This window comes from Mustelus asterias, chromosome 14, assembly GCF_964213995.1.
Source record: "Mustelus asterias chromosome 14, sMusAst1.hap1.1, whole genome shotgun sequence".
Lineage (NCBI taxonomy): Eukaryota > Metazoa > Chordata > Chondrichthyes > Carcharhiniformes > Triakidae > Mustelus > Mustelus asterias.
In genome coordinates, this window is record NC_135814.1 from 1,780,087 (window position 1) to 1,792,406 (window position 12,320).

General features: G+C 49.4%; 3 protein-coding genes across 3 annotated transcripts in view; 1 reads left to right on the top strand and 2 right to left on the bottom strand.

The window, feature by feature from the left end:
- Positions 1-2,861, bottom strand: part of LOC144503459 (basic phospholipase A2 PA-12C-like) — a 118,180-nt gene extending 115,319 nt beyond the window's left edge. Inside the window, exon 1 of the mRNA XM_078227791.1 lies at positions 2,770-2,861. Coding sequence (XP_078083917.1) covers positions 2,770-2,794 — 25 coding nt within the window. The 5' untranslated portion in view covers positions 2,795-2,861. The remainder of the gene's footprint in view (positions 1-2,769) is intronic.
- The window catches only part of LOC144503448 (natural resistance-associated macrophage protein 1-like), a 432,123-nt gene that overhangs the window by 229,519 nt on the left and 190,284 nt on the right, over positions 1-12,320 (bottom strand). The gene's annotated exons all lie outside the window — the stretch shown is intronic.
- The window catches only part of LOC144503458 (insulin-like growth factor-binding protein 2), a 55,356-nt gene that overhangs the window by 29,162 nt on the left and 13,874 nt on the right, over positions 1-12,320 (top strand). The window lies entirely within an intron of this gene.

Below are 12,320 nucleotides of genomic sequence, written 5' to 3' on the forward strand. Positions count from 1 at the left end.
GCCGTCTATTCCCCAATCTATCAAATATTTATCCACCTCCACTTTAAACACTTCTAATGATCCAGCCTCCATCACCCTTTGGGGCAGGGAATTCCAGAGATTCACCACCCTCTGCAAGAAGAAATTTCTACGCACCTCAGTTTTAAATGACCGGCCCTTTATCTTGTAGCTGTGTCCCCTTGTTCGAGACTCTCCCACTAGTGACAACATCTCCCCATCTACGCTGTCAAGCCCCCTCAGGATCTTGTGTGTTTGAATAAGGTCACCCCTCACTCTTCTAAACTCCTAGGAATACAGACCCAGTCTATTTAATCTCTCTCGACAGGGAAACCCTCTCATCCCAGGAATTAGCCTGGTGAATCTCCTTTGGGCTGCCTCCAATGTTACGATATCCTTTTTTAAGGGAAGGGGGCCAAAACTGTGCGCAGTGTTCCAGGTGAGGCCTCACCAACACCCTGAAAAATTGCAACAAAACCTCCCTATTCTTCGACTCCAACCATTTTGCAATAAAGGCCAGAATGCCATTTGCCTTCTTAACTACTTGTTGGACCTGCTTGCTAGCTTTTTGTGATTCATACACTATACTCAAATCCTCATTCTATGAAGGCCAGCATGCCATTAGCTTTCCTCACCGCCTGCTGTACCTGCATGCCAACCTTCAGCAACAGCTCCACCATGACACCTCCCCCAGGTCATGTTGCACTTCCCCTTTTCCTAAACTGCCACCATTCAGATAACTTTCCTTCCTGTTTTTGCCACCATTGTGAATAACCTCACATTTATCCACATTAGATTGCATTTGCCAAGTATTTGCCCACTCAGCCAGCCTGTCCAAGTCACCCTGCAGCCTCTTAGCATCCTCCCCACAGCACACACTGCCACCCAGCTTAGTGTCAGCTGCAAATCTGGAGATATTGCATTAAATTCCTTCGTCCAAATCATTAATGAATTGGAGAAAATTTGTCAAACATGATTTACCTTTCATGAAACCAGGTTGACTAGGCTTCCCCTGGTATCTTCCCCTGGGGCCCTGCCCGGTGGGACTGGGCGCTTCCCCTGCAGGAAGGATGTTCCTGATGGTGGGGGTGTCCAGAACCAGGGATCACAGTCTGAGGATACAGGGTAGACCGTTTAGGATGGAGATGAGGAAAAATTTCTTCACCCAGAGAATGGACCTGTATTTTTGATTTGATTTATTCTTGTCACATGTATTAACATACAGTGAGAAGTATTGTTTCTTGCGCACTATACAGACAAAACATTCATAGAGAAGGAAAGGAGAGAGTGCAGAATGTAGTGTTACAGTCATAGCTAGGGTGTAGAGAAAGATCAACTTAATGCGAGGTAGGTCCATTCAAAAGTCTGACAGCAGCAGGGAAGAAGCTGTTCTTGAGTCGGTTGGTATGTAACCTAGACTTTTGTATCTTTTTCCCGATGGAAGAAGGTGGAAGAGAGAATGTCCGGGGTGCATGGGGTCCTTGATTATGTTGGCTGTATAATTAAGGACCCAATAATTGCAGCAAAGCATTCCTATCCCTGTACTCAAATCCTCTCGCTATGAAGGCCAACATACCATTTATCTTCTTTACTGCCTTTTGTACCTACACGCTTTCTTTCAGCAACTGATGCACGAGGACTCCAAGGTCTCATTGAGTATCCACCTCTCTCAATTTATACCCATTCAAATAATAATCTGTCTTCCTATTATTGCTACCAAAGTGGATAACCTCACATTTATTCACATTATACTGCATCTGCCATGAGATGCCCACACACTCAGCCTGTCCAAATCACGCTGCTCCCTTGTTTCATTGATTGTAAGGGTCCACACAATAATACAGGTGTGAGATTCCACCAGGATGAGGGTTGAGCTTTGTCCTGTAATTGCTACGGGAAGCTTCCAGAACTGTAGCCAACTTGAAAATCATGTGACCTGTAGCAGCCATGTTTTTGGTCCAACAAAGTCTATTTTGAAATCAGTAGAAAGTAAGTTTTGATTCACACAGCGTACGGTCTCTCTCGTGTCTTATTGACAATTTGGCTCCTCGCATTTTCCCCAGTCCTCTGGCCTACTGCGACTAATTGGATAGCTCTTTCAAGGAGCCAGTAGGGGCGGCACGGTGGCACAGTGGTTAGCACTGCTGCCTCACAGCGCCAGGGACACGGGTTCGATTCCCGGCTTGGGTCACTGTCTGTGTGGAGTTTGCACATTCTCCCCGTGTCTGCGTGGGTTTCCTCCGGGTGCTCCGGTTTCCTCCCACAGTTCAAAGATGTGCGGGTTAGGTGGATTGGCCGTGGTAAAATTGCCCCTTAGTGTCAGGTGGACGAGCTAGGGTAAATACAGGGATAGGGCCTGGGTGGGATTGTGGTTGGTGCAGACTGGACGGGCTGAATGGCCTCTTTCTGCACTGTAGGGATTCTATTCGATGATTGCTGGGTGAATGGCTTCCTGGGCTGGAAGATCTGGCTGTAAAAACCACAGGAAACAGAGCATGGAAAGGATCAAAGAGTTTTGCACTTTTGGAAAACCTGTAACTCATCAATTTCAAAGTTTGTTTTCCTTTTCAACCCTGGCTTTTGTTTCAAGAAGGAGGTTTGGGTGGAGCTCGGTCTCTGTGAGGAGAAACGAGGGTCACGGGACTCAACAAAGAAATCTGTTTCACATTTGCTCAGAGTTTTTTCGCTGCGAAACTTCCTAGAAACTCTTCAAGTTTTTTATGAGTTGATTTTCCGCTCTCTGCCAGCAGTTTTTGAGAAGCATATTTTTACCTTGTTTACTGAGAGTTGAGACCATTTGCCAGGGGCTGAGCAAAAGCCGTACTTTGTACCGACTGTAATAGAAAGAATGTTAACATTCCTGCCTCTTTCGGGAAGGGAACAGTGGCCTCTCCCTGGGTTTGTCTGCCTCCCAATCAAACAGGGTGCCTTGCTGAGTGTGACCAAGGAGTAAATGTCACATCCCTTCACACCTCTCCATAAATCTCCGCAGTGTGTACACCCACCCCCTCTGACCGTGTGCTGACCTGTGTCCCAGGCATTTGACGATTGTGAACTGGTTATTTTTCTGGGCTGGTGATCCACAGAAAGCGAGCTCAAAGTATCGGCAGATTTAGAATTGAAGTGACAAGAACGTGCATTTATATAGCGCCTTCAATGTAACGAAACATCCCCCAAGACGATTCACAGGAACCTTATCTCTGACCCAAGGAGATATTGGGTCAGATAACCAAAAGCCTGGCCAATGAGAAAGGTTTTAAAGGGGTGATTAAAGGCAGACAGCGAGTGGAGAGGATTAGGGAGGGAATCCCAGAGCTTGGAATCAGGACACGAAAGGCATGGCTCCAGTGAGGGGGTGATTGTAATTTTGAGAGCCACAAGAGGGCAAGAGTGAGGGGAGTGCAGGTATCCCTGGAGGGGATGACAGAGTTAGAGAGAAGTGAGACCCTGAAGGGATCTGAAAACAATGATGAGAATTTTAAAATCTAGGACAGGGGCAGCAGATTCCTGGGACCACCCCCACCTGGAGGTTCCCCTCCAAGTCACTCATCATCCTGACTTGGAAATATATCACCGTTCCTTCACTGTCGCTGGGTCAAAATCCTGGAACTCCTCCCTAGCAGCACTGTGGGTGTACCTACATCACATGGACTGCAGCGATTCACAAAGGCAGCTCACCACCACCTTCTCATGGGGCAGTTAGGGATGGGCAATAAATGCTGGTCTAGCCGGCGACGCCCACATCCTGTGAAATGATTTTTTAAAAATCTGCCCCTGCCACAGCTCACCTGGTTAAACCCTCCTCCCTGCCGATGTTACCTCCAGGTTGAGTATTCCAGTCCTCTCCAGCATTCTACCCTCTGTACACTTGAAATGACCCAAACCTCTGGTCCTAACTCACCCCAGGTCCCTTTCCCCTCTCACCCCTGTCCTGATTAAGCGAGGCCTCCATTTTAATTTTCTTTTCCGATCAGTCTCTGGTCTAACTCCTCCCTCTGTCTATCAGCTGCTCCAACCCCACAACTAGAAAACTGGTTGGCAGAGAGGAAACAAAGAGTAGGAATTAATGGGTGCTTTTCAAATTGGCAGGCAGTAACCAGTGGGGTGCCACAGGGATCGGTGCTGGGACCCCAGCTATTCACAATATATATTAATGATTTGGATGAGGGAACAAAATGTAACATCTCAAAGTTTACAGATGAAACCAAGTTGGGTGAGAGGGCGAATTGTGACGAGGATGCAGAGATCCTTCAGAATGATCTGGACAGGTTGGGTGAGTGGGCAAATCAATGGCAGATGCAGTATAATTTGGATAAATGTGAGGTTATTCACTTTGGAAGCAAAAACAAGGCGGCAGATTACTACCTGAATGGGTGTAAATTGGGAGAGGGGAGTGTGCAGCGGGACCTGGGTGTCCTTGTGCACCAGTCGCTGAAGGTAAGCATGCAGGTGCAGCAGGCAGTAAAGAAGGCAAATGGCATGTTGGCCTTCATTGCGAGAGGTTTCGAGTACAGGAGCAGAGATGTGTTGTTGCAATTATACAGGGCCTTGGTGAGGCCACACCGAGAGTATTGTGTACAGTTTTGGTCTCCTTTTCTGAGGAAGGATGTTCTTGCTCTCGAGGGAGTGCAGCGAAGGTTTACCAGGCTGATCCCGGGGATGGTGGGACTGATGTGTGAGGAGAGATTGACTAGGTTAGGATTGTTTTCGCTGGAGTTCAGACGAATGAGGGGGGGTCTCATAGAGACTTATAAAATTCTAACAGGACTAGACAGGGTAGATGCAGGGAGGATGTTCCCGATGGTGGGGGAGTCCAAAACCAGGGGTCACAGTCTGAGGATTCAGGGCAGACCATTTAGGACGGAGGTGAGGAAACATTTCTTCACCCAGAGAGTGGTGAGCCTGTGGAATTCATTACCTGGTTACCAGGGAAACTGGGGATGGGTCAATAAATGTGGCCCACTCACATCGTGTTAGTGTGTTTGGGAACATAGAACCAAGTCTCTTCCCCATCCCTCTCAGACCCAGGACACCAACAACAACTCCTGCTGCCTTAGCTCAGGGTCCCACGTGGCTGCTTACTCACTGAGCCACAGGCTGCAGCTTGCTGTTAGACCAACGTTCAGCAGAGATTGCATGGTGGGAGAAAGGATAGACTGTCCAAAGAGCGGGGTCAGAGCCGCCAACGGCTCTCTGACCCAGGTCATCCTCTGTTGGGGGGGGGGGGGGTCCGCTGCCAGTCTGCGGCCCATCGGTGGGGAGTACCTTTACTGAAAAGTACCAGGGGTAAAGTTAAGTGGAGAAGCTGGGATTATTTTCTTTGGAGCAGAGAAAGTTCAAGGGGGTTAATCGAAGCGTTCAAAATCACAAGGGGTTTAGATAGAATGAGTAAGGGGAAACTGTTCCCGGCGGCAGGAGGGTCAGTAATCAGAGGGACCGAACTGGATAAATATTGGAAAAGGAAAAAGATCGCAGCGTATGGGGAACGTGCAGTGGAGGAAAAACTAATTGGATAGAATTTCAAAGAGCCAGCACCAACACGATGGGCCAAATGGCCTCCTCTGGTGCTGCAACATTCTGTGAGGGAGTGAGTAATAGTGTAAGGTGTTACCAGGTGAGAGGTGGTGTGGGTGGATTAAGGGCTAGACTGGGGGTTAAAGCCGTGACTGAGTGGGAATGTCTATTGACCGTTTCCTGAGGAGAGAGGCAGAGCTGGGAAAGGGAGGCTGGGAACAGCGAGGCAGTGTTTACTGGCGGGAGAATGGGATCACTTTCAATTTGGCAACGGAATAAATTCCTGGAAATAGTCTGTTCCTGAAAATCAATTTAATGAAGTGAGTCACATTGTTTATAACTCACAGCTTACACTGCAGAGGATGGAATAGACCAATCACCGGGATGAATGCCACATCTTTGTATCTTTTGGAAGGGAAACAGGTTCCTTTCTGATAAACAGCCTCATTTCTTAAAGTTTAGCCCTTTGTGTCACTTCATTCAATGTCCCAGCTTTGGAAAGGCAATGGGGGAGGGGCAGGGGTTAGGACAAAAGGGCAACATTCTGGGGAGGAAAGCAGCAGGGAATTTTTCTGTCCAGTTTTGGAAAGATTGGTTTATGTGATTTGTCTGCTGTTAGCAAGGCCATCACTCATCGTCCATCAGTGTCAGACACAGAACATTGGCAGCGCTGAGTCGTAAACTTCTGGGATCCTCTCCAGAAAATGTGCATAAAAATCCAAACACACACTCCAGTGAAATACTCGGAATGCCGCACTGTCAGAGGGTCAGTACTGAGGGAGTGCCGCACTGTCAGAGGGTCAGTACTGAGGGAGTGCCGCACTGTCAGAGGGTCAGTACTGAGGGAGTGCTGCACTGTCAGAGGGTCAGTACTGAGGGAGTGCTGCACTGTCAGAGGGTCAGTACTGAGGGAGTGCTGCACTGTCAGAGGGTCAGTACTGAGGGAGTGCTGCACTGTCAGAGGGTCAGTACTGAGGGAGTGCCGCACTGTCAGAGGGTCAGTGCTGAGGGAGTGCCGCACTGTCAGAGGGTCAGTGCTGAGGGAGTGCCGCACTGTCAGAGGGTCAGTACTGAGGGAGTGCCGCACTGTCAGAGGGTCAGTACTGAGGGAGTGCCGCACTGTCAGAGGGTCAGTGCTGAGGGAGTGCTGCACTGTCAGAGGGTCAGTGCTGAGGGAGTGCCGCACTGTCAGAGGGTCAGTACTGAGGGAGTGCCGCACTGTCAGAGGGTCAGTACTGAGGGAGTGCCGCACTGTCAGAGGGTCAGTACTGAGGGAGTGCCGCACTGTCAGAGGGTCAGTACTGAGGGAGTGCCGCACTGTCAGAGGGTCAGTACTGAGGGAGTGCCGCACTGTCAGAGGGTCAGTACTGAGGGAGTGCCGCACTGTCAGAGGGTCAGTACTGAGGGAGTGCCGCACTGTCAGAGGGTCAGTGCTGAGGGAGTGCCGCACTGTCAGAGGGTCAGTGCTGAGGGAGTGCTGCACTGTCAGAGGGTCAGTGCTGAGGGAGTGCCGCACTGTCAGAGGGTCAGTGCTGAGGGAGTGCCGCACTGTCAGAGGGTCAGTGCTGAGGGAGTGCCGCACTGTCAGAGGGTCAGTACTGAGGGAGTGCCGCACTGTCAGAGGGTCAGTACTGAGGGAGTGCCGCACTGTCAGAGGGTCAGTACTGAGGGAGTGCCGCACTGTCAGAGGGTCAGTACTGAGGGAGGGCCGCACTGTCAGAGGGTCAGTAATGAAGGAGTGCCGCACTGTCAGAGGGTCAGTGCTGAGGGAGTGCTGCACTGTCAGAGGGTCAGTGCTGAGGGAGTGCCGCACTGTCAGAGGGTCAGTGCTGAGGGAGCGCCGCACTGTCAGAGGGTCAGTACTGAGGGAGTGCCGCACTGTCAGAGGGTCAGTGCCGAGGGAATATACTCGATGTACAGGTTAGAAACATAGGAAACTACAGCACAAAACAGGCCCTTTGGCTGCACAAGTTGTGCCGAACATATCCCTACCTTTTAGGCCTACCTATAACCCTCCATCCTATTAAGTCCCATGTACTCATCCAGGAGTCTCTTAAAAGACCCTATTAAGTTTGCCTCCACCACCACTGACGGCAGCCGATTCCACTCGCCCACCACCCTCTGTGTGAAAAACTTTCCCCTAACATCTCCCCTGTACCTACCCCCCGAGCACCTTAAACCGGTGTCCTCTCGTAGCAGCCATTTCCACCCTGGGAAAAAGCCTCTGAGAGTCCACCTGATCTATGCCTCTCAACATCTTATATACCTCTATTAGGTCTCCTCTCATCCTACATCTCTCCAAAGAGAAAAGACCGAGCTCCCTCAGCCTATCCTCATAAGACACGCCACTCAATCCAGGCAACATCCTTGTAAATCCCCTCTGCACCCTTTCAATCTTAACATAGAACAGTACAGCACAGAACAGGCCCTTCGGCCCACGATGTTGTGCCGACCTTCATCTGAAACCAAGATGAAGCTATCCCACTCCCTACCATCCTGGTGTGCTCCATGTGCCTATCCAATAACCGCTTAAATGTTCCTAAAGTGTCTGACTCCACTATCACTGCAGGCAGTCCATTCCACACCCCAACCACTCTCTGCGTGAAGAACCTACCTCTGATATCCTTCCTATATCTCCCACCATGAACCCTATAGTTATGCCCCCTTGTAATAGCTCCATCCACCCGAGGAAATAGTCTTTGAACGTTCACTCGATCTATCCCCTTCATCATTTTATAAACCTCTATTAAGTCTCCCCTCAATCTCCTCCGCTCCAGAGAGAACAGCCCCAGCTCCCTCAACCTTTCCTCATAAGACCGACACTCCAAACCAGGCAGCATCCTGGTAAATCTCCTCTGCACTCTCTCCAGCGCTTCCACATCCTTCTTATAGTGAGGTGACCAGAACTGCACGCAATATTCCAAATGCGGTCTCACCAAGGTCCTGTACAGTTGCAGCATAACCCCATGGCTCTTAAACTCCAACCCCCTGTTAATAAAAGCTAACACACTATATGCCTTCTTCACAGCTCTATCCACTTGAGTGGCAACCTTTAGAGATCTGTGGATATGGACCCCAAGATCTCTCTGTTCCTCCACAGTCTTCAGAACCCTACCTTTGACCCTGTAATCCACATTTAAATTTGTCCGAGCAAAATGAATCACCTCACATTTATCAGGGTTAAACTCCATTTGCCATTTTTCAGCCCAGCTTTGCATCCTATCTATGTCTCTTTGCAGCCTACAACACCCCTCCACCTCATCCACTACTCCACCAATCTTGGTGTCATCAGCAAATTTACTGATCCACCCTTCAGCCCCCTCCTCTAAGTCATTAATAAAAATCACAAAGAGCAGAGGACCAAGCACCGATCCCTGCGGCACTCCGCTAGCAACCTGCCTCCAGTCCGAAAATTTTCCATCCACCACCACCCTCTGTCTTCGATCAGATAGCCAGTTACCTATCCAATCGGCCAACTTTCCCTCTATCCCACACCTCCTTACTTTCATCATAAGCCGACCATGGGGGACCTTATCAAACGCCTTACTAAAATCCATGTATATGACATCAACCGCCCTACCTTCATCAACACACCTAGTTACCTCCTCAAAAAATTCTATCAAATTTGTGAGGCACGATTTGCCCTTCACAAATCCGTGCTGACTATCCCGGATTAATCCGCATCTTTCTAAATGGTCGTAAATCCCATCCCTAAGGACCTTTTCCATCAATTTACCAACCACCGAAGTCAGACTAACCGGTCTATAATTACCAGGGTCATTTCTATTCCCTTTCTTAAACAGAGGAACAACATTTGCCACTCTCCAGTCCTCTGGCACCATCCCTGTGGACAGCGAGGACCCAAAGATCAAAGCCAAAGGCTCTGCAATCTCATCCCTCGCCTCCCAAAGAATCCTAGGATACATTTCATCAGGCCCAGGGGACTTATCGACCTTCAGTTTATTCAAAACTGCCAATACATCCTCCCTCCGGACATCTATTTCCTCCAGCCTATTAGCCTGTAACACCTTCTCTTCCCCAAAAACATGGCCCCTCTCCTTGGTGAACACTGAAGAAAAGTATTCATTCATCACCTCGCCTATCTCTACTGATTCCATACACAAGTTCCCACCACTGTCCTTGACCGGCCCTAACCTCACCCTGGTCATTCTTTTATTCCTCACATAAGAGTAAAAAGCCTTGGGGTTTTCCTTGATCCGACCCGCCAAGGACTTCTCATGTCCCCTCCTAGCTCTCCTCAGCCCCTTTTTCAGCTCATTCCTTGCTAACTTGTAACCCTCAATCGAGCCATCTGAACCTTGTTTCCTCATCCCTACATAAGCTTCCTTCTTCCTTTTCACAAGACATTCCACCTCTTTTGTGAACCACGGTTCCCTCACTCGGCCATTTCCTCCCTGCCTGACAGGGACATACCTATCAAGGACACCCAGTATTTGTTCCTTGAAAAAGTTCCACTTTTCATCAGTGCCTTTCCCTGACAGTTTCTGTTCCCATCTTATGCCCCCTAATTCTTGCCTAATCGCATCATAATTACCTCTCCCCCAATTGTAAGCCTTGCCCTGCCGTCCAGCCCTATCCCTCTCCATTGCAATAACAAAAGACACCGAATTGTGGTCACTATCTCCAAAGTTCTCTCCCACAACCAAATCTAACACTTGGCCCGGTTCATTTCCCAGTACCAAATCCAATGTGGCCTCACCCCTTGTCGGCCTATCCACATATTGTGTCAGGAAACCCTCCTGCACACACTGCACAAAAAGTGCCCCATCCAAACTATTTGACCTACAAAGGTTCCAATCAATATTTGGAAAGTTAAAGTCCCCCATGACAACTACCCTGTGACCCCCACACGTATCCATAATCTGCTTAGCAATTTCTTCCTCCACATCTCTATTACTATTTGGGGGCCTATAGTAAACTCCTAACAACGTGACCGCTCCTTTCCTGTTTCTAACTGCAGCCCATATTACCTCAGTGTGCATATCCCCCTCAAAGTGCTTTTCCGCAGCCGTTAAACTATCCTTGATTAACAATGCTACTCCTCCACCTCTTTTACCAGCTTCCCTACACTTACTGAAACATCTATACCCCGGAACGTCCAACAACCATTCCTGTCCTTGTTCTACCCACGTCTCCGTAATGGCCACAACATCGTAGTCCCAAGTAGCAATCCATGCCCCAAGTTCATCCACCTTGTTCCGGATGCTCCTTGCATTGAAGTAGACACACTTCAACCCACCTTCCTGTCTACCGGTACCCACCCTTGACCTTGATATCTTCCCCAATACCTCACTACCCTCAACACTGACTTCTGGACTACAACTCCTTTTCCCACTCCCCTGACAAATTAGTTTAAATCCCCCTGAAGAGCCGTAGCAAATTTCCCTCCCAGGATATTGGTGCCCCTCTGGTTCAGGTGCACCCCGTCCTGTTTGTAGAGGTCCCACCTTCCCCAGAACGTGTTCCAATGATCCACGTATCTGAAACCCTCCCTCCTACACCATCCCTGCAACCACATGTTTAAGTGCACTCTCTCCCTGTTCCTCAACTCGCTATCACGTGGCACCGGTAGCGTACCAGAGATGACCACATGTTTTGTCTTTGCTCTCAGCTTCCAGCCGAGCTCCCGAAATTCCTGTTTTAAATCCCCGTCCCCTCTCCTACCTATGTCGTTGGTACCAATGTGTACCACGACTTGTGACTGTTTCCCCTCCCCCTTAAGAATCCGGAAAACACGGTCCGAGACGTCACGGACCCTGGCATCCGGTAGGCAACAAACCATCCTCGAGTCTCTTTTGCTGCCACAGAACCTCCTATCTATCCCTCTAACTAACGAGTCCCCAATAACTATTGCCCTCCCGCTCTCCTCCTTACCCTCCTGAGCCACAGGGACGGACTCAGTGCCGGAGATCCTCTCACTGCGGCTCACCACTGGTATGTCGTCCCCCTCAACCGTATCCAAAGCGGAATACTTATTGCTAAGGGGAACGACCACCGGGGATCCCTGCACCAACTGCTTCTTCCCAGCCCCTCTCACCGTCACCCATCTATTTTCATTCCGCGGAGTAACTGTATCCCTGAAGCTTCTGTCTATGGCCATCTCTGCATCCCTAATGATCCTAAGTTCCTCCAACTCCAGCTCCAGTTCCCTTACACGGTTTTGGAGGAGCTGCAGATGGATGCACTTCTCACAGGTATAATCAGCAGGGACACTGACGTCGTCCCTCACCTCGAACATAGTGCAAGAGGAACATTGCACTGCCTTCACATCCATCCCCTCTAGATACCTTGCCAGTACCAGGTAGAAACAGCAAAAAATGAATTAACTCACCCCTGCTCGCCCTTTCTGCCCAAGCCCTGTGAGCCAAAGCCCTACAGCTTTCACTCTGCCTCCTGCTCACTCTGCTGCCCGCTAACGACGCTGCCCGCTCAAAAGTGCGGCCTACTTTTAAACCCTCCAAAAACCTTCCCAGACTCCTGCTGGGCCCACTTCCTGTTTTTAAAAAAAAACCTCCGATGTTTTTACACAAATTTAACTTAAAATAAATAAATAAATGTAGTGAACACACCAACTGCCTTCTCCTCAGCCTGGTCCTGTGGAACAATCTTTTCCACATCCTTCCTGTAATGAGGTGACCAGAACTGAGCACAGTACTCCAAGTGGGGTCTGACTAGGGTCTTATATAGCTGCATCATTATCCCCGGACTCCTAAACTCAAACCCTCGATTGATAAAGGCCAGCACACCATACGCCTTCTTAACCACCTCCTCCACCTGCGGGGCCGATT